At 38.8% G+C, this 23,043-nt stretch overlaps 2 protein-coding genes across 2 annotated transcripts; both read right to left on the reverse strand.

Moving 5' to 3' along the window:
- Positions 1–588: 588 nt before the first annotated feature.
- LOC143421381 (E3 ubiquitin-protein ligase TRIM35-like) lies at positions 589–2,921 on the reverse strand. Its single transcript, XM_076890489.1, has one exon. The coding sequence runs from the start codon at positions 2,812–2,814 to the stop codon at positions 1,393–1,395; it is 1,422 nt and encodes a 473-aa protein (XP_076746604.1). The 5' UTR covers positions 2,815–2,921; the 3' UTR covers positions 589–1,392.
- Positions 2,922–19,945: 17,024 nt separating this feature from the next.
- LOC105941005 (zinc-binding protein A33-like) lies at positions 19,946–21,121 on the reverse strand. The gene has a single exon (XM_014408124.3). The coding sequence runs from the start codon at positions 21,119–21,121 to the stop codon at positions 19,946–19,948; it is 1,176 nt and encodes a 391-aa protein (XP_014263610.3).
- Between the last annotated feature and the right edge of the window lie 1,922 nt (positions 21,122–23,043).

The following is a 23,043-nucleotide window of genomic DNA, read 5'->3' on the forward strand; positions in this document are numbered from 1 at the left end:
TGGCTCAGTCTTAGTGTTCTGTTTATCTGTTAAGTGAAGTCATTTCTAACATTTAATGATTTACATTTAAAAATGGGATAAGTGTAAATGTTTACAGTGTAAACATTTTTACTAGAGAAGAAAATCTGAACTTTGTCTCCATCTTGTGCGTAAATATAATATACAAATAAAACACCACTATTATAAAGCTGCACCTTCATCTGAAATCTCTGCAGCTTTGTTCATACAAACTATTTTCTGAGTTTGTAAACATACAGATTAGCTGTGAGAATGTAAAGTTTATCAATGATCACATTTGATTTCTGTCTGGGGTTAAATGTGAATGTTGGTCTGAAAAAAAGATTTAAAATGTAGCTGCTTAAAATAAATTCTTGATTTTATAAAATCTGCTGATTGTTTCAATAAAACAGCTTCAGCACAACAAGAATATTTACAAACTAATAGAAGCAAATAATATTTTATTCTAAGGAGTCAGTTAAATGTAAACACAACAATCAAAGTGAGTTTCCAAGTTAAATGAATCTGAACTAATGACTGTGTCTGAAAAGCTGATTTACTGTCAAACACAACAACAACAGAATCACTGAATTTATTTATTTCACTTCACAGAAACATTTTGTGATCTGAATAATCAAAGAGAGCAGTTAAAGAATAACATTGAAGTACAAATCAAAGGTAGGTGATTCATTGAAACACTGAGGCTGAGAGTGAAGTTTGAAAATCAAATTAAAACCTAATTATGAAACATGAGAAGATCCAGAAATCTTTCAAACTGTGAGAGATGTCAGCTTCTGATTAAGGTTAAAAACAACACAAGAAAGAACATTTTTAATGAAATCAATCAAGTGTAGTTACACTGATGAGACAGCGTCAGAACTTAGAAGTCATTTCTTTGAATTTAGAAAACTTTAAAGAAGACGTGTTACTTTCAAATGTTATTTAACTGAAAGCAAGATGCTGATAATCAGGACATTTAAATCTTGTAGTTGTAAAGTTGACTCTTGCTGATGTTTAATCATGAATCCTTCTTTTAAGAAGTGTCACAGTTTGCTGTTCACACTCAACAACTTTGAAAAGCAAAGAAATCATCATCATTCAGATTTTAAAACTATCAAAAATATTCACATGAACAACATGAGAAATATTCTGAAAATATTAATTTAAAAGAAACAAGAAAAAAAATGTAAAAGTTTCTTACAGAAACTCGAGTGGGTCACAAGATTTTCACATGAAAAAGTTGCTTTGGTTTCATTGAATTGCTAATAGTTCCACTAGAACAACAAAATGAAATAAAACCTGATAATGAAGTTAGACAGTGTGATTAATAATTTCCCTAAAATTAACCCTGTTGCTGTACTGAAAAAACAGTTAAAATAAAGAATCACTTTACAATCAAATCTCAGTCTGACAGATTTTGATATCAGAGGTTTTGGCGTCTCCTGCCTTTCCAACACTGAAATATGGGAAGAGTTTCTCAGTGAAAGTGTGTCTGTGAGTGTAGATGTGAGTCATGTCTTCAGGGTCATAGAAGGACACCTCCCCCCTGTCATAGTCCAGCTGGACTCTGATCCTCATGAGACTCTTCTTCACTGTCACAGTCTGACCATCACTATTAGTGTATTTTCCAATGCGATGGAATAAACACCAGTTTCCATATTCTGTTGAAGCAAAACGCTCTCCCTTCCTCTCAACTGACTCTTTAACTAAACCCACATTCCAGACAGGATGGTCTCCCACCTCCACCTCCCAGCTGTGTTTCCCTGAGCTGAAGCCCTCAGAGCCAAAAACAGTGGCACTATAAGTGTTTCTCTCTGGATTATCAGGAAGCTTCTGATTTGTGTCTCCTTGTCTCACACTGGTCAGATCATCAGACAGATAGAGCCAGCGGTTTGCAGTGTTTGGGTCCAGAATGACAGGACTGAAGTGGACCTTCTCCTTCATCTTCTCCCACACTCTGAAGGACAGGTTGCCCAGGTGTTTGGCCACATCTATCAGTGCTCCTGAGACCAGCTGTGGATCTGACACTGAGCTCTGGGCTCTGGCTCTGCTCTGAGTGTCTTTATAACTGCTGAGGAATGGCACGCTGTGTTTCTGCAGCTCTTCTTCAACAGCACAGATGCTGTCTGACAGAGAGGAGATCTGCTCCTCAATCATCTTCATCTCTCTGCTGATAGTCCTCCCCTTCTGCTCCTCTTCCTCCCTCAGAGCTGCCAGTCTGGACTCCTCTTCCTCTTTCAGGAACTGCTGGAGCTTGTTGAACTCTGCTCTGATCTGCCTCTCTGTGGACAACAGCTGCTTCTTGGAGTGTTGAATCACTTCATTGTAAGTTTCCTCCACTTGTTTGTATTTGTTCCTCTTGTCCTGCAGAGACTTTAAGTCAGATTTCAGCTGCTCCTTCAGGTCACTGACTGCTTCTTCTACAGGAACCACTTTGTGACTGTGGTGGAGAGAAAAGTCACACACAGGACACACAACTCTCTGCTCATCCACACAGAACAGTTCAGGCTCTTTCTGATGATCATTACAAAATACATCCACTTTCCTCTTCTTTTTTACTGTCTCTGATGATTTGTCTTCCTGTCTTTGAGCAAAAGTGTCAGCAAGTTCTTTCAGTGTAAAGTTCACATTAGGAAGATCCTTTGAAGATTTTCTTTTACAAATGGGACAGTTTTTGTTTTTAGTTTGTTCCCAGAATTTCTGCAGGCAGCTTGAACAGAAGCTGTGGCTGCAGCTCAGAGACACAGGATCTCTGAAAGTCTCTGAACACACATGGCAGCTCAGGAAATTTTCAAAAAGTCTAAGTTTCTCAGCCATTTGATCTTTAAGTATTTTTAACTCACCAAATTAGTGTCTCTTGAACTTTCTGATTAAAATCCTCCAAACGTGTGTTTTGCAGCAGAGATCTGACTCCCTGTAATGGCGTCTCAGCTCAGTTCAAAAGTGTCGGAATTTACTTTCATTTTCATGAATCACGTGTTAAACTGAAACACGCACATAAGACTTGTGTCCGTCAGAGGGCGCTGTCTGTGTCATTCAGATAGTTTTCAGTTTGTGCTCCTTAAAACGACACAAAAGTGAAAAATTTAGAAAATTTTGACTTCTCCTTTTTAAAAAACGAAACCTAAATAGAACATAAAAATGACACAAAGAAGGTGAAGCTGTGGTGTTTCAGAAGTTCAAGTAGGAAAAGTCAGCTTGTTCTCAGAGTTTTTATCTGCATTTAACTAAAGTTTTCGTTGCAGCCGAAGACATAAATTTGGATTCATCACAGGGTTTAGTTTGTCAACCTGCCAGACCTCTGCTCTCACACTCAAAACAAAGAAAAATTCTTGACCCTCACGAACATGAAGTAATAATTCTGAGTAAAATGCAGCTGAAATACATAAAATCAAAAGTTTATTTTCTCAAATAATACATCATTAAAATATGCTTGTATACCAGTGAAGTTAATTTCCTTTGACCAGATTCAATCAAAGATGACTGTATTACTGTAAACTGACTACATCCTGTAAGTAGTTCGAGTTCAGGGACACAGGATCTCTGAATGTCTCTGAACACGTTACAGTTCAGGAAAGTTTCTACACTCATCAAATGTCACATCTTTACAGCTTGAACCTTACAGTCCTTCAAGAAAGCAAAGTTCTTTTAGAGAATTCACCTGTTGTAATGGTGTTCTAGTTAATTAATAACCACCAAACACAATATCTGCTTTTACTACCTGGGCTGTGGCCTCAAACCTGCGTAAGAGTTTAGACCTTTAGACTCCAACTTTCAAGTTTGTCATGAACTGAAATGTGATGAGCTGACCAGTGTTAGAGATGTCACAGGAATTATAATGAAAAATAAAGAGAAAAATCACAGTGAACAGACCAGAAATGCTAATAATCAAAAAATAAAACTGATATAAACTGTTGATATGACATAATATGACATTGAACTGTGACAACACAGAAGAATTTACAGTCACATGTCACAAATCAGATTCTGGTCAAAGTCATGTTTAAGGTACTACTGCCTCGAAGTTGTTAATCACGTCCACTTTCTTGAAAAATAATTAAAAAGACAAAAACAACAACAACATTGTAGAGCTCTTATAAATACATTAAATGAAGCCAATGAAAGAAAAAATACAAAGAGTGAAGTGTTCAATAAATCAATACATAATATGACACAATAAGGATCTTATGTCTAAACTGAGTACAGGGATTGTGGTGTGAGGTGTAGATTTTCTGTATCTTTGTGTCAGTGAAGCTGAAACAGTTGTTGAAGGAAGTGTTTATCTGCAGGTCCAGTAGGAGATGCAGAGGTTGGTTTGGGTCCATTATCCACAGCAGCAGTCATCAGGATGGAGGGATCTAATCAGGTTGTATAAACCGAATGAATGAAATATTCAGTTTTTTTACAATCCTAAACTCATTACTTTCACCAAACGTGGAGCAACGTGTGTATGGTATACCGATTATTGGCCATGATTGTAGCATAACTATCCACACAAAACACAGGCTTTATTCAGACCATGACATGTGAATTAAGACAATAACTATGGTGTTATACTTGGTTAGAGTTGTAGGGACTCCCAAAAACTTCCTTGAGGTGACCGTTTTTGTGATTTGACACTATATAAAAAATGAATTGAACTTTTGTGTGGTTTTGACCTTTTTGTAGAGCAGTGTCTGCTTTACACGCGCTGTGACAGTTTCACGCTCTCGCAGGTAGCTCTCTGTGCTCGGAGAGACATCCTGCTCACGCGAGTAAATTAATTTTTATTTCTCTACAGGAACTTTGTGTTAAAGGGTCAACGCACCAAAAAGGGTTTTGATAAGATTTGATTGCTCGTGCAAGAGAGAAACTAATCAGGATGATTAATAATGAGCACAAGTTAAATGAGCTTATAACACTAAATTAACTTTATTAGTCCTGCACAGAACAGACTGATCTTGAATTCTCTTAAAGTCTCTTAAAGAAGTAAATTATGAAACTGAAGATTTCTGAATCTTAAATAAAAAACTAAATCTTAAAGAAACAACCTAGCTGTGGGGTTTAGAACAAATGTAAGGATAAGTGTGAGCTACTTAACATCAACTGATCATGTTGATGTTTTTCTGTTTTTATTAAAGATGGCTGCTTTTCATTTGAAACGTTTCTGGCTCTGGTCTCTTCACTGTGCTTTCCTCCATCACTCCTCTGAACCTAGAACTAGTCCAGTAGCTTATATATCTATTTTACAGCAACATCAGTGCTACAACTGGTTCAAGAAAACAGTGTCAGCCCAACAGGAGTATTTAAAAACCATCAGAATCAAATGTTCTTTTCTTCTAAGGAATCAATTAAATGTAAAAACAACAATAAAAGTAGAAACTTCTGTGATGAATGTATTTGAACTAGGGCTGTCTAAATTAACTCATTAATGCAGGTTAATCCATCATCATGATTAATCTGATTAACATTTTTAACGCAGTTAATCCATCTGAAGAGCAGAATGACTCAAAATCCCTGGAATGTCTCTGTCAACACATTTCGGGCAGTTTGTCCAAGTAGAGTCAAATGAGCAGTTGATCTGGTGACGGGCAGCTGAACCAACCAACTCAATATGCAAGATGACAAACAGCACGTTGGCCCTCTCAATGGGAAATCTGAGTATAAAAACAACAAGACGGAACAGTCGAGCGACATAAAGTATTATGCGCTTTGTGCAGGAAATAATTGTTTTCACCAAAGCACTTCCAGCTCAAAATATCACATTAACGCGAAGCATACGTTAGTCGGGGATGCTGCACTTTGTTGCCCAGCTTGCAACAAACCACTCACGAAGCATCGGGGACTCAGTGAACCTACCTTGGACAATTTGACTGACACAATTGCCGAGTGGATTGCAACAAATTGCAGACCTATTAATATCGCCGAGGACACGGGCTTTACAAAGGTTTTGCAAGTTGCTTTTTAAAAAGCTCCAACAAGAAGCACAATAGTGTCAAAAATCCATGGGCTCTATGAAACTGAAAAGGAAAAAAAGCACGAGGGCTTAGCTGTAGCCAAACATGTCGCCCTGACAGGTGACTACTGGACTTCTGTGAGTAACAGTAACTATCTTGGTGTTACTGCATATCTACTTACTGCTGCATAGGAATTAAAGTCATTTGCATTGAGAATAATGAAGACAGAGGAGCGTCACTTTGCAGTGCTGAACATTTTTTTTTTTTTTGCCTGTCCCGTTTGGCTCTTTTGCCATCAGAATTATTGTCTAAAGGCAAAGAAAGATGCCCAACGGATTTACTTTACCAAATTGACCATCCCAGCCTTGCCATAATGGTCCATTTGATTCACCTTTTATTGTTTATTTTATTTTCACTTGCTGAATACGGGACAGACTTGACTGGAGGAAAGAAGGGGAGAAAGAAAGAGGGAAAGAGAAACAGCTGAGAAGAGGGATGGGGGAGAAGGGCAAAAAACAAAAACCAACAGAATGGGCAGGGCAGGAAAAAAAAAAAGAGAAAAAAAATGCATATATCGATCACCTGGATCACCTGTTGAGAAAGAAAAAAGAAAACAAGCAGAAGAGAACAAGAGTAATAGAATAAACAACATCACAATGATATATGGGAATGTGACAGTAAATACTAAATATTAAACATTATTGTGCAGCACATAAGATCAACAGAACACAGTGTGCTTTGAGGTAGGAGCCAAAAAGGGTGTAGTTTGTGGGTGTGATCACCCGTGTGTACACCTGTGAGCACGGACGCGCTTGTTTTTTTAAAAGGTTCCTTCATGTAACGATCTGCTAGAGGGTGTGGGGAGGCCACAGCCCCGTCCTCCAGGTCATGAAGCAGGTATGGAGGAGATCAAAACTCCAGACATCCAGAGGCCCCCAGAACACAAGAGACCAAGGAAGACTAACAGAGGGGCAGCCGCGCCACTGTCCCAGAAAGAGCTGAGGAGAGTCCCAGATGAGGGGTCACTCAGCAGCCGCGGAGCAGAAGCCAGGGGGAGTTGCAGTGACGCGCCCGTGAGCTCCACCGGCAGCCAGCTGTGCCTGAGTGACCGAGCCCCAGGCCGAGAGGCCGGGGGCACCCCACCTCCGAAGTGGCCCGAGCGAGCCCCAGGCTCCAGGCCCCGATAAGCGGCCGCCAAGGAGTGAGCCGGTGTGTACCTGGACGCCCATCCCCGGACACAAAGAACCACCAACGCACCGACACCTGAGGGAGTCCGCCACTGGCAGGGGAAGTGGTGGTGGGGGGGAGATAGGCCTCCAAACCTTGGAGGGCCCGAGATGTCCCCAGAGAGGTGGCGTCTGATACCCAACCTGACATATAGACACAGACATACAGGCACACACAGATACAAACATCCATTCCCACCCTCATGCTCTCATATGCACTTACTCCACACTCAACCAACGTGGAGACAGACATAAAGAGACGCTGTACACACGATCACACTCCCCAAGCATACTCTACGAACCGGGTCTAGGTACCCTTGCCCCTGGAGGGGGGAACTGCACCCAGACCCAGGTGGTGTTACCCTTGTCCCTGCGGTGGGGAGAGGCAGACCGCCCCGACTCCGCAGCAGCAGGAAGGCCCCACACTCCAGACCGCAGTCGGACGGCCAACTCCTCCTCCTAGCCCCCCCGCTCCAGCAGGTCGCAGAGAACGGGGTGGGAGAAGACTCCAAACCTCCCTCCACCCGCTCATTGTAGTGTTGTTCCATGTGTGTTCTAAGGTGCATTTAAAACCCAGGAGGGCATGGAGCTACCTGCCAGAGAGCAGCAGGTAAGCGCATGGTCCCTCCTGCTAGCCCTCAATGTCTACGTGTATTTAAAATTGAGAGGTGGGCAACGATGCCAGGGGTGAGGTGTACACCCTGATGGTAATTTGGACTCCGTGTATCGTGCCCACCCCCAAGATCCTATATGTATGTGTAATGAGGGTGTGAGTAATGTGAATGTCTAAGTTGTGGGATAAAATTGAGGCAGAGGCAGCCAGAAGGGGACAGAGGGGGGGGGGGGGGTAGCCTCCTCTGCTGAACATTTGTTAACAGTGGCACATGAGTGGGAAACTGAGGGAAAAATCACAACTGTAGACTGTTCTCAGTTGCAGGCAACATTGTAAATAAGAAGCGGTCAGCTCTCCTCTCGAACATTGTCAACAAGTTAGTCTTAGTAACAGGGCCACATTGATGTTGATAAATGTTTAGAGTTATTTGTTAACATGAATGTTCAAGATGTTCAATAAGCATGTTAAGTGCATATGTATTCCCTTTTTTCTTGAGTCTGTTTGCTCATGCAAAATGAAATGCGATTTATACCGACTAAAAATGTCAGGATGAATAGAACAGACTCGGGCGCAGACTGAGAAACACAGTTTAACTGAGCTTTATTAACCACACCGGGTGCTCTATATACACGCGGGGGGAAAAGGGTCCACAGGGTAGGGAAACACAAGGTCCTCACACACGCTCCACGCTGAACAGCTCCACTCGCACTCAGGGGTCCAGGGTCACAGCTCCGGGAAATCTACACACAAACACGAAAGTTACTCGTAGGTACGCACAAGAAATGATTGCTTTCTACAGAGCCAGTCAATACTAACTAGAGTTACTCAATATTCCAGCGAGGAGTAGCTCAGCGCCCCTGCCTTATGAAGAGTCAGCAAACAGTTGTGAGGAATCATCGGTAATCAGCTGCAGGTGCGTCGGCCAAGGACAGGCACAAGGACCATGAAAAAAAATGAATGATATTTAATTGTGATTAATCAAAATTAATCCACAGCAATCCTGTGATTAATCTGATTACAAATTTTAATCATTTGACATCACTAGTTTGAATTAAATAAAACTACATGCTGGGTTAAATGTCTGAAGGAGGATTTTCAGGAAAAACAAACAAACAAACAATAAAATCACTGCTGGTGCTGATGAGTAAAATATTAATCAACCATAGACAATATGTTTGCTAATAAGAAGAAAGTTTAAAAAACAACCAAATGTTTACGATAAAGCTTTGCCACTGTAACTTTTCCCCCCATAAGAAAATGTTGATTTTATAATGAAATCTCAGTCTGACTTGATATCACAGGTTTTTGCATGTCTGCAGGGTAAAAAAAGATTCAATTGGCAAAAAGAATAAATGAAGTTTTACTGACTTTTAGTTAATCACTCATCTTTCTCTGATAATTATAGTAACTCAACATTTCTTAATAACTCCTGACAAATTATTTATTTAGACCCACTGTTTATGGAAATACAAGAAAAAGATGTTTTATTTGTCTATTTAAAAATATTTACAGATGAACTCGGCTCAGTCTTAATGCTCTGTTTTACCTGGTAAGTCATTCCTAACATTTAACGATTTACATTTAAAAATGTGAGAAAGTGGAAATAAAATGTTTAAACGTTTTTCCGTAAATGAAAATACAAACTTTGTGTCCATGTTGTGAGTAAAAATAATATACGAATAAAACACCAATATAAGTTGGAGTCACGTGTTGAGCTGAAAGACGAACATATTATTTGTATGAAAGTTTCATTAAGAAATGTATGTATTATATGAACTTTGTCTCCATCTTGTGTGTAAATATAATATACAAATAAAACATCACTATTATAAAGCTGCACCTTCATCTGAAATCTCTGCAGCTTTGTTCATACAAACTATTTTCTGAGTTTGGATGCAGTCATTTGGATGGAGGAATCCAATCAGGTTGGTGACTCAGCAATGATGAATTCTGTCATCAAGCACCACTCCCTGTTAAAAAATATTAACATACAATTACTGTTTTTTAGATAAATGCACCTGTGCAGTAACTGCTAGGAAATTAAAGACAAACATATTTATAGGAAACAACTGTAATGCTTTGAAGAGCTTAACACACGAGAAGTTAAAGGAACTGAAAATGTGTTGAAAGAAAAGGCAGAGTGTTTGGAGAACACGTGAAACAAGATTCAGCTGGACAAAAGTTTATTAAAGAGAAATGGGTTCTCCTCCAAGTTTTGTTCAGTAGATTTCACTTACAGATTCTCTCTAGTGATGTGAAGTCTAGAAGGTGTCTGCTCACAAAACTCATTTAACAAATATTTTGATCATTCATTTAAAGAAACAGCAGTGCACTGAAGACAGTACTGCAGGGCCGTGCAGAGAGGTTTAAAGGGGCGGGTGCTCAAAGTTAAAAAGGGGCACATTGAACCAGGTTGAATAACAACAACACACATTCATCAAGAATCTAATATGGGAAGGGCGGGGCAGTGTTGATCTGAGACTGTAGACATTAAAAAGTCCATAGGAGAGATGGTAGCTGATTAAACAAGTGTCATGAGATAATAACAAAATGCAAAGATTGGTGACAGCGCTTGGAACCATAAGGCAACAAAAAACTGTGAGAAATAATTTAGGCTCTGCCTGTGAATCACTCTTTGCTTCTCTTCTTCCTTCCTTCCCATCATTTCATATATCACTCTCCACTTGCTGTCTATCTGAGAACAAGGCACAACTTGTTATTGCAATAAACTATAATCTAATTATCCACACCTAACAACTCTTGCACTTAATCTATAATAAAATGATGACAGAAAAATGTTATAGCCCTGCCTTTAGTAGCCTCACACAGCTCCTACTGTTTCCTCCTCATGTCCTTACCAGCCATGTCTGGACAATGTTATATCATGAGTAATATTTTTTTTTAAAAATCCATCTAAATAAAACACACACATGCACGCACACACAGTGACATGTTAGACCTTCTTCAGAATACTGTATATATTATGGGCATCATGGTGCTGATCCAGAATCCTTACATTATTATTTATTACTAGAGCTACAATAATAAAGCAAAGAGGAGGGGGAAGTAATAAATATGAAATAATGTCATTATGATGATTCCATTTGTTTCACTATCCACTCTGTGCAGGGGCAAAGCTTATTACATTTTTAAACTGTAGAGATACAATCATTTTACTGCTGTAAAATCCAAATTTTGTCTTATTTAAAATATAAATCTAATATAATCTGCTTCTTAATGTATGTTCTTTAAAATACAGCGTGTGTTTTTTAATATATTATAATAATGCATAATTATGTGGACATGCATATTTTTTTAGTGAAATATAATCCCTCCAGAAAGGCAGGAAAAGCCCGGAAACTTACTTTAAAACTAAATATGTTCTAAATAATTTAAAACTAAATATGTTCCCTAAAACGGTGACAGAGCTACAGACCCATGACAGCCTTACACAGGTAGCCAGCAGCTATGACCAGCACTACCTGTGCAGTTAATAAAAGGACAGGTAATGTTTGCAACAAGACAACTTACCAACGTGTACGTAATAAGCTAATACTCCTGTGTGCTACACACTACAGTGTGCGCTGTACACCTACTTACTGGTTTTGTCGCATCAGTCTGTGTCTCTGAGTTAACTTGTGTTTCTCCTACAGCTCCGGACCGCTAAAAATGCGCGTGCTCTTTGTGAGCTCGTTCCCGTCTCGTAACCAGCGCGTTCTGCCGTCGAGGGCGATCATTGGTTAAATGTGATCATGTGACTGATGCAAGCCAGATCCTTTTATTTAGCAAAACTGTGATTAATAGTTAAATATTATTGTTGAGGGGCACAGACAGGACTCCGCACCCACACACACATTAAAAAAAAAATAATAATTTTTTTTAAAAAGTTGCCTTATCAAAAGGGCACTTTGGGCACCCATCAGGAAAGGGGCGGGTGCTCAAGCCCCTCTAGCCCCCCCCCCCCCCTGCACGTGCCTGCAGTACTGTTACCAATAGAGTCAGTGTAAACAGATAAGTGCCGAGATAATGCTACAATGCACTGACTAACATGTCTAAGAAACCACAGTATCAATGTTAGGTTGCACAGTAAATGCACAGAGTCACATATAACTGTGTTAGGCCATTGATAATAATTTCATATTCATCATATAAATGAATTTATGAAACACTGCACTAATTTAGGATTAATAAAAAACATTCAAAAACATGTTTTTTTTTTATTCTGGAGAGATCACTGCATTACAAGAATGTGTACTCGATTAGTCTTTTCACTAGGCTGATGCTAGTACACTCTTAGAAAGGATGTGTTAAAAATGAAACAAAGAAATATGTTATTGCAGTAGTAACAATCTTTTTTTGTGAATTTTAACATAGCATGTAAAAAAAATGTGTAAAAATCTTAACAGTTATTTTCAGAATCCAACCAACAACAGGACAGTTCTTCGTAGTTATATTTTTCAGCAGGAGATCTCACACTTTGCAGTGGAATTTAAAATCAGATTTCAGCTACTCCTTCAGGTCATGACTGCTTCTACAGGAACCACTTTGTGACTCTGGTGGAGAGAAAACTCACACACAGGACACACAGAAAAGTTTAGGCACTTCCTGTTGAATTGTCTATTTTTCGTAGTTGTATTTTTCAGCAGGAGATCTCACACCTTGCAGTGGAATTTAAAGTCTGTTTGACAGTGTGGAAATGTTTTCATTCATGACTGTTAAAAGCAAGTCAACCAGCAGATGGTGTTGTCGTAATACAATCTTAGAAGATCTTGGCAGTTTTGTTTCCATACAGAAAGAAAATGAAAGAAGAAAATTATATGTTGAGCTCTCAGGATTTGCTTTTATTTAAATAAAGTATAAAAATGACAGAAAGATGGAGAAATCTGAGTTGTTTTAGTCTGCTGAGGAGGATTTCAACTGACAGATACTAAACCAGTTTTACAACATTTTTGTTTTTCAGCAACTGCCACAGGAAACACTTTCCCAGCATGACTTTAACAACAACATCAACATGCATAGAAAATAAAGAAATCTTTTTACATTTTTGATCAAATCCAAATCAAGACTGAACCAAAAGAGAAAGTGTAAAATGCTAAAAAAAAAAAGAAAAAAAAAAAGAGCAGTCATGTTTTAATCAAGATGATTTAAAAGTCAGAAACAGACATATTGTTACAAAATGCCTATCCCAGCTTTCATATCAAGACAGTCTAGTCTGCCCCAGGGCCAACACAAGGAGACAAATGACCGTTTTCACCCTCATTCACACCCACGGGCAATTTGAAAATCATCAGTTAACTGTGGGAGTAGTTGGTGGAAACCCAGGCAAACAGAAAGTCAGTTTGTGGATTCGAACTCAGGACTTTCTTGCTTCTTGCCACCACGCTACCATATTCAGACACAGTACAAGGTTTTAATGAATGTATCTGCAATATTTTCTGAAACTATAGTCTTGATTTTTTTGTTTTACTTGTGAACTAAGGTTACTGAAGCAAATCATATTACATATGAAAATGTGAAACTAAATTGTGTTATAATACTGTTTGTCAAGTTCCTGGGTACCACCATCTCCCAGGAGGTGAAGTGGGAGACCAAGATTTTAAAAAGACCCAGCAAAGGATGTACTTCCTGAGACAAGTGGGGAAGTACAGTCTTCTACATGAGCTGCTGATCCAGTTCTACACTGCAGTCACTGAGTCTGTCCTGTGCTCTTCCATCACAGTCTGGTATGGTGCAGCCACTAAACAGGAGAGGTGCAGACTGCAGCGGACTGTACGGGCAGCTGAAAAGATCATTGGCGCCCCCTGCCCTCCACCCAGGACCTGCACCTCTGAAGAACCAGGAAACACGCAGGGAAAATCATCACAGACCCCTCACACCCTGGACACAGACTTTTTGACCTGCTGCCCTCTTGTAGACGGTATAGAAGCCTGCAGACCAGGACCACCCGACACAGGAGCATGTTCTTTCCCCTCACCATCTCCCTCCTAAGTCTCACACTGCTTCACACTGCTAGACTGCAATAGATGTGTGTGTGTATTGAGTCATTTACATATTATTGTGATCCGGTAGAGACACCATCTACCGGAAACAAATTCCTTGTATGTGTTTGAGCATATACTTGTTCAATAAACGCAATTCTGATTCTGATTGTGTTGAGAAAATATCAACTTTGTCTCCATCTTGTGGTTTTTGCAGGAACAAAACTGTTCACAGTTTCGTCCACATGATCAGGTTTTATTGCAGTACATCAGGAGTCAGTGTTTGGTGAAATTATAAGTAGTGTGCATGAAGGTTGTGCTGTCCATTGGCAGGATGAGACAAACAGAAACCTCTAAGTTGCTCTAATAAGTTTTCATGTACTGTGTGCAGTAGGCAGGAATGGTGGAACAAAAGGTGAACTTCTCCTGTCAAATACTAAAGTTGTTCCATAAACTACTTGTGTTTTATGCTTGTTTCTGTGCAGTGTGGACCACAACAACACAAAATCACCTAAATTGATTTTTGTTTCACGTTACAGAGGCAACTTGCTGAACAGTTCTGTGATCAATATTCTAACATGTTAGCTAAAAATAAAATAGCAATGAGAGTTATAATAACTTTTGATTCACTGAAACACTGAAACTCAGAGTGAAGTGTAAAAAATAAAATTAAAGCCTTATTATAAAACATCAGAAGATCAAACTATCAGAGATGGCTGCCTGCTGCTAGTGGGGCAGAATTTGTTTTTAGCTTCTTCCCTGAATCTTCTCAGGCAGCTTAAACAGAAGCTATGATGGCATCTCAGAGACACAGGATCTCCGAAAGTCTCACAACAACATACATGGCAGCATGTCAGGAAAATTCGTTTTGCAGTCCTGTTTAGGCGTTAAATGTTTTTAAAGAAATATTATAAAATCTGACCTTCAGCTCACATCTCTGCAGTTTTGTTCATACAAACTATTTTCTGCTCTGTGTAAATATTTCTGTAGGATACGTCTGAATTTTATTTTTACTCTTAAACAACATATGTTAGAGTTTATAAACATACAGGTGTGAGAATGTAAACGTTATCAACATTTGCATTTGATTTCTGTGAGGATCAGACCAAAGTGAGAATCAGTGACTCCATCAAAGCAAACTGCACAAGTCTTCTCTGATATGCAGTTTAAGAGAGCTGAGGTTACATGTGAATGTTTGTATTTACAAACCAACAGAAGTAAATGATCATTTATTCTAAGGAGTCAGTAAATGTTTACACAACAATCAAAGTGAAGTTTCATGTTAAATAAATCTGAACCAATGACTGAATGTGTCTGAAAGCTGATTTACAGTCAAACACAACAACAACAGAATCACTGAATCTGATTTATTTCACTTCAAAGAGACATTTTGTGATTTTCAATAATCAACTGAAACGGCTGAAATGAAGATGCTGCTGAAGTAAACATATTGTAATTTTATCTGTTTAAACATTTTTAACCTGCTGATGAGACAGTTTCAGAACTTAGAAGTCATTTCTTTGAATTTGGAAAACTGTAAAGTAGACATGTTACTATAAAATGTTATTTAACTGAAAACAAGATGCTGATATTCAGGAAAATTAAGATCTTTAGTTGTAAAGTTCACTCTCGCTGATGTGACACAAGTTTAATCATTAATCCTTCTTTTAAGAAGTGTCACAGTTTACTGTTCACACTCAACAACTTTGAAAAGCAAAGAAATCATCATCATTTAGATTTTAAAATTAATAAAATATTTACATAAACAACATGAGAAATATTGTGAAAATATTAATTTAAAAGAAACAAAAATATTAAAAGCAAAAATTTCTTACAGAAACTCGAGTGGGTCAGATTTTCACATGAAAAAGTTCCTTTGGTTTCATTGAATTGCTAATAGTTCCATTTAATAAATAAAATAAAATAAAATAAACTCATAATGAAGTTGGTTTGATTAATAATTTCCCTAAAATTAACCCTGCTGCTGTACTGAAAAAACAGTTAAAATAAAGAATCACTTTACAATCAAATCTCAGTCTGACAGATTTTGATATCAGAGGTTTTGGCGTCTCCTGCTTTTCCAATATTAAAATATGGGAAGAGTTTCTCAGTGAAAGTGTCTCTGTAAGTGCAGATGTGAGTCATGTCTTCAGGGTCATAGAAGGACACCTCCCCCCTGTCATAGTCCAGCTGGACTCTGATCCTCTGGAGACTCTTCTTCACTGTCACAGTCTGACCAGCACCATTAGTGTATTTTCCACTGCGATGGAATAAACACCAGATTCCATATTTTGGTGAAGCAGAACACTCTCCCTTCCTCTCAACAGACTCTTTAACTAAACCCACAAGCCAGACAGGATGGTCTCCCACCTCCACCTCCCAGCTGTGTTTCCCTGAGCTGAAGCCCTCAGAGCCAAAAACAGTGGCATACTCAGTGTTTCTCTCTGGATTATCAGGAAGCTGCTGCTTTGTGTCTCCATGTCTCACACTGGTCAGATCATCAGACAGATAGAGACAGCGGTTTGCAGTGTTTGGGTCCAGAATGACAGGACTGAAGTGGACCTTCTCCTTCATCTTCTCCCACACTCTGAAGGACAGGTTGCCCAGGTGTTTGGCCACATCTATCAGTGCTCCTGAGACCAGCTGTGGATCTGACACTGAGCTCTGGGCTCTGCTCTGAGTGTCTTTATAACTGCTGAGGAATGGCACGCTGTGTTTCTGCAGCTCTTCTTCAACAGCAGAGATGCTGTCTGACAGAGAGGAGATCTGCTCCTCAATCATCTTCATCTCTCTGCTGATAGTCCTCCCCTTCTGCTCCTCTTCCTCCCTCAGAGCTGCCAGTCTGGACTCCTCTTCCTCTTTCAGGAACTGCTGGAGCTTGTTGAACTCTGCTCTGATCTGCCTGTCTGTGGACAACAGCTGCTTCTTCATGTGTTCCCTCATTTCGTTGTATGTTTCCTCCACTTGTTTGTATTTGTTCCTCTTGTCCTGCAGAGACTTTAAGTCAGATTTCAGCTGCTCCTTCAGGTCACTGACTGCTTCTTCTACAGGAACCACTCTGTGACTCTGCTGGTGAGGAAAATCACAGAGAGGACACAGAGGTTTGCCTTCATCCACGCAGAATAATTGGGGCTCTTTTTGATGTTTACTGCATACAGTCCAAGCTTCCATCTCCATCTTTTGGTTTTCTGTCCAAGGTTTCTGTCTCCCAGCAAAGGAATCAGCCATCTCTTTCAGAGGAAAATTAATTCCAGAATATTTTTTTGAACTTTTTCTTTTACAAATAGGACAGTTTTTCTTTTTCTTTTCCCCACAGAATGTTTTCAGGCATTTTGAACAGAAGCTGTGGTTGCAGGTCAGAGTAACGGATCTCTGAAAATCTCTGAACACAGATTGCAGCTCAGATGGCTTTTGATAAAAGTGGGTTTCTCAGCCATTTTCACTCTTTTCAAAATTTTAAAGAAAAACTCACGAAATGTTATTTCTTTCAGATTGTCCCTCTCAGTCCTCCGAGTAAGATCAGTTGAGTTCTCACCTCCTGTAATGGTGTCCTGGCTTCAGCGATGTCATATTCATATCTGCAGTTTCATCCAGATCTTTCCCTGGTTAATTTTTAATTGCCAACACTTTACTATCTGCTTTTATAACTTTTATACAGAATGGGATGCCACCTGAAACCTGTATAATGTTACCTTCAGACTGACAAGTAAGCCTTTAGCTTTCACACTGTGGGCTTACTTGTTGTTCCTAGAGTATTTAAAAGTAGAATGGGAGGGAGAGCCTTCAGTTTTCAGGCCCATATTCTGTGGAACCAGCTTCCAAATTGGATTTGGGAGACAGACACTATGTCTACTTTTATGGTTAGGCTTAAAACTTTCTTTTTTGATAAAACTTATAGTTAGGGCTGGATCAGGTGACCCTGAATACCCCCGTAGTTACACTGTAATAGTTCTCTCTACATGTAATTATTAGTAATGATTAATCTATGGCTCCACAGCATGTCTTTGTCCTGTCTTCCTCCCCTCAGTCCAACCGGTTGTGGAAGATGAGCCTGATTCTACTGGAGGTTTCTTCCTGTTAAAAGGGAGTTTTTCTTCCCACTGTTGCCAAAGTGCTTGCTCATAAGGGGTCATATGATTGTTGGGGCTATTTCTCTTTACTTTACCTTACAACATGAAGCGTCTTGAGGCAACTGTTGTTGTGATTTGGTGCTATATAAATAAAATTGAATTGAATTAAAAGTTCATGGTACTGTCATGGTCCTGGGTCGGTGACCCAGGGTTTTTGATTTTGTACTTTTACTTTTGATAGTTTTATGTATTATGACTGTTGTGTTTTGGATTCCCAGGGTTTAGTTTGTGTTCCCTCTGTTTGGTGTCATCCCTGCCTGTGTATCCCCTTTAGTGTAGTAAGGTCTCAGTGTGTTCAGTTTACGTTTCCCCTGTCCTGTCATGTCTGATTACTCCCAGCTGTGCCCTCCTTCTGTCTGCCATTCCCTCTTTATCCCTCTGTGAATTTAAGCCTTGTGTTTGCCTCTGTTAGTTGCGTCTTCTTACTGTTCACAGTCTCCATTGTTTGATTTTCTGTCTTAAAGCAAAGGCTTCAAATGGGGTCAAATTGGCACTTACCTGCAATCTGTTTACAATAATACCAATATTAACTGTGATTAAATCTAAATTCTGCTGCCTATTATTGAAATCTGCCACCATCTGCTTTGGACCTGTAGTGCTGTACAGACTCACACTAGAGGACCACACAGAAAGCTGCAGGCTGATGAAGAGTTAATATGAAAATAATATAAGGTTGAACTATTTTGTTAGAAATGACTGTGTTCCAGAGAACTGAGACTCAGGTGGACTGCAGGACTTATCCAGAGAGGAGGTGCTTTATTACAAACTAATCCTCCATATTAACCTAAAATCTGTGTAACAGCTGACATGTACAATGTGTAGCAGAAAAAACATTATTTTCTGTGAGATCAAGACCCATCTGTGTATTATTTAAGGTAATTACTGGGAAGAGTACTTTTCTGTGAATGACCACAAGATGGCGCCAAAACTTCGTCACTGTGCTCACAGCTTTGAGTCGTCCTGCCTGCCAATTGCATACTTGCTCCTATAAGATTCCCCTTAATTTAATCACAGCACCCCTGAAAATAACAGAAGTAATAGTAATGATAATCTATTTTTCTATTTTCTTACATTGTCCTCTAAGTTTTGCCACTTAGTCTACTGGAGATAGGGAAAACAGGTTTAACTGTTTAGTGTTCTTGGTATCGTTGTTACAGTGCAATTACAGCGAGGCTTTGCTGTTTTAACAACAGGTTTGTCATTAAAAATAGACTTACGAGCTTGAAAAGAAAGTGACTGGATTTGTTTCCCATTTTTTTGAAGACGTTTCACCTCTCATACAAGAAGCTTCTTCACTTCAGTTTGAAACTAACATCTTTTGTTTGCAAAGTTTTCTCTTGTTAATGTGATCCGAATCTTTTTTCAAGAAGTGTTGGAACTTATTAACAGATATTTAAAACTTAAAAGATCAACATCGTTCTGTTTGGTCAGAGTATTTATATGAACACCATGACAAATTATCTGGACATCATGAAAAAAAATCATTAAAAATAAAAGAGAAAAAAAAGCAAAAGAAAAAACGTTATCAGCCTTACATGGCATAAAATCATTGGAACAAACAGCAGCTTTAAATGCATAAATGTTTTGAAATTATTCAAAGAATGTTCCTGTTTAAATGAGAAATGCAGAACATTTGCTTGTTTGTGAGCTTTTTGTCTCTTTATCAGTCATGTTCTGGAGTTTCATAGAAAAACAATCAACAGATTGTTAAGTTAAATAGTGTTCAGTTGTAGTTGTAAATAAGATAGTCTTCAGTTTTCTCACACTTAGAAGTGATTAATTGTGTCTGATATTATCAAACAGTTCCCACAGAATTCTTTTTTGTAGAGTGGAAAGTACAAATTGAGAAAATAGATTTTCTGAATATTGAATAAGTGTAATTGTAAATTAGTTGTTATACAAATACAAGGTCAACTGGTATATCAACATGACTCGTTAGGTCTATTCTACACATGAATATTTTGTACTTTATTAAAACTATCAACAAAAACATTAAAAAATAAAGTAAAATACTTAACTATAAAACTAAAAAACAAGAGAGTAATAGAAAATATTCACTTTACAATCACATTTCAGTCTGACAGATTTTGATATCAGAGGTTTTGGCATCTCCAGCCTTTCCAATACTGAAAAATGGGAAGAGTTTCTCAGTGAAAGTGTCTCTGTGAGTGTAGATGTGAGTCATGTCTTCAGGGTCATAGAAGGACACCTCCCCCCTGTCATAGTCCAGCTGGACTCTGATCCTCTGGAGACTCTTCTTCACTGTCACAGTCTGACCAACACCATTATTGTATTTTCCACTGCTGTACCATAAACACCAGATATCATATTTTGGTAAAGCAGAACGCTCTCCCTTCCTGTCAACTGACTCTTTAACTAAACCCACAATCCAGTCAGGATGGTCTCCCACCTCCACCTCCCAGCTGTGTTTCCCTGAGCTGAAGCCCTCAGAGCCAAAAACAGTGGGATACTTAGTGTTTCTCTCTGGATTATCAGGAAGCTGCTGCTTTGTGTCTTGACGTCTCACACTGGTCAGATCATCAGACAGATAGAGACGGTGGTTTGCAGTGTTTGGGTCCAGAATGACAGGACTGAAGTGGACCTTCTCCTTCATCTTCTCCCACACTCTGAAGGACAGGTTGCCCAGGTGTTTGGCCACATTTATCAGTGCTCCTGAGACCAGCTGTGGATCTGACACTGAGCTCTGGGCTCTGGCTCTGCTCTGAGTGTCTTTATAACTGCTGAGGAATGGCACGCTGTGTTTCTGCAGCTCTTCTTCAACAGCAGAGATGCTGTCTGATAGAGAGGAGATCTGCTCCTCAATCATCTTCATCTCTCTGCTGATAGTCCTCCCCTTCTGCTCCTCTTCCTTCCTCAGAGCTGCCAGTCTGGACTCCTCTTCCTCTTTCAGGATCTGGTGGAGCTTGTTGAACTCTGCTCTGATCTGCCTCTCTGTGGACAACAGCTGCTTCTTGGAGTGTTCACTCACTTCATTGTATGTTTTCACCATTTCTCTGTATTTGTTCCTCTTGTCCTGCAGAGACTTTAAGTCAGATTTCAGCAGCTCCTTCAGAACATCGATAGCAGCTTCTACAGGAACCACTCTGTGACTCTGCTGGTGAGGAAAATCACAGAGAGGACACAGAGGTTTGTCTTCATCCACGCAGAATAATTGGGGCTCTTTTTGATGTTTACTGCATACAGTCCAAGGTTTCTGTCTCTCAGCAAAGGAATCAGCCATATCCTTCAGAGGAAAGTCAATTACAAGAATTTTTTTTGAACTTTTTCTTTTACAAAGTGGACAGATTTTCTTCTTAGCTTTTTCCCATATTGTTTCCAGGCAGCTTGAACAGAAGCTGTGATTGCAGGCCAGAGTTATAGGATCTCTGAACGTCTTTGAACACACAGAGCAACTCAGGTGGCTTTTGACAAAAGTCTTTTTCCCAGCCATTTTTTTTTTGTTTTCAAAATTCTCATAAAAAAAAACTCACCAAATTTGCTTTCTTTTTACTTGTCCCTCTCAGTCCTCGGAATAATATCAGTTATGTTTGAGGTCTGACCTGCTGTAATGAGATGATTCATAATCTGCAGTAAATTTCATCCAGATCTTTCCCTGGTTAATTTTTAACATCTAACATCCTCCTATTTACCTTCATAACTTGTATAAAGAATGGGATGTGACCTGAAACCTCTGTCATACAACCTTTAGACTCTGAAGTAAAAGTTTATGGGAGAGTAAAATGCGATTAGCAGGAGATTTGCGGGAAGTTTCCATTCGATCATCATTAATGATAGTTGTATGATTGTATTACATTGTAATGCTGAATGAAGTCCAGTTTTATTGTTTAAGAGTATCATTTAAGATCAAGGTATTTGTATTTTCCAAAAGTAGTCTGGTCCAACATGAGTTAATCATGTTTCAGAAAGAAGAAGAAGAAGAAGAAAAATATATATTATTTCCCCTCTTTCTTGTATTTGGGTTTTGCTTGCCAGCTTTTACTTTCACTTTTAATGCTGCATGGTGAATTGTGATGAACAAGAAACTTCCTCATAGTTTTTAATTCAAGCACTAAAAATGTCTGTACGACATGAGGCCTGATCATTCAGGGTGTAGAAAAGCATTTTAAATTAACACTGCTCCAAGAATTAAAAATATAACATGAAAGAACATAAAAAACATATTTTGAAAGTAGTATTTTAGATACATAAACTGTATATGAGTAGTTAGGATTTACCTTAATGACGCTGTTTAGTTCTTCAAACACAATTAAGGTTTGACTGTCTTTCTAAAAAAAAATGCCTTCAGTAGTTTATACATCATCTATGTCTGGATCAAACCAATAACTCACGTTAAACAATGGATTTGTTGACCTTATGCAAAAAGTTATACTGCTGAATAAATTAACAGCATAAACAACTATGGGAAAGTTCATAGGAACTTCAGTGTTTACGACAATGCATAATGTGGGAGTCAAATGTGCGTGAGCTGGAAAATAAAAGCTGTGAAGTAAAGTCCAATGAAAATAAAGAAAAGGAGAAGCATCAGCTTGTATAGGAGCAGATTTTGTGTGGAAAAATACAAATGTGTTGTGATCTAAAAAATAATTTTAGAAAATAAAACTAAACTTCACTGAGCACTAAAGTGTATAACAACCACAAAGCTGTCATCAATGATGATAAAACACTAAATATACTATTAACATTAATAATGTTATCAGGTTTTCTTTATTAGTATCTCCAACTGTTTGTGTCTCCTCTGTGAAAAACGACATTTCCTCCAATTCTCATGCTGATCACGTCATCACATTTTAGTTTGTCATAAACTTCAAAGTCTAAAGGTAACATTACACGTGTTTCAGGTCGCATAAAATTCTGTCCAAAGGTTATAAAAGTAAATAGCAGAGCGTTAGGAATTAAAAATTAACCAGTGAAAGTCATAGATGAAATTCATTGCAGATTATGAATCTCACTGAAGACTATGCTGAAGTCAGGACGCCATTACGGGAGATGAGAATTCAAGCTCTTATTTTGAGGACTAAAAGGGACAAGCTGAAAGAAATAAAATTTGGTAAGCTTTTTTCTTGAAGAGAAATTTGGAAACTGAGAAAATGGCAGAGAAAGACACATTTCTCAAAAGTTATCTGAGCTGCCATGTGTGTTCAC

The sequence above is a fragment of the Maylandia zebra genome, linkage group LG12 (genome assembly GCF_041146795.1).
Source record: "Maylandia zebra isolate NMK-2024a linkage group LG12, Mzebra_GT3a, whole genome shotgun sequence".
NCBI classification, from domain to species: Eukaryota; Metazoa; Chordata; class Actinopteri; order Cichliformes; family Cichlidae; genus Maylandia; species Maylandia zebra.

Coding starts and splice junctions, on each gene's coding strand:
- LOC143421381 (XM_076890489.1), bottom strand. CDS start 2,814: ATGGCTGAGAAACTTAGACTTTTTGAAAATTTCCTGAGCTGCCATGTG.
- LOC105941005 (XM_014408124.3), bottom strand. CDS start 21,121: ATGGCTGATTCCTTTGCTGAGAGACAGAAACCTTGGACTGTATGCAGT.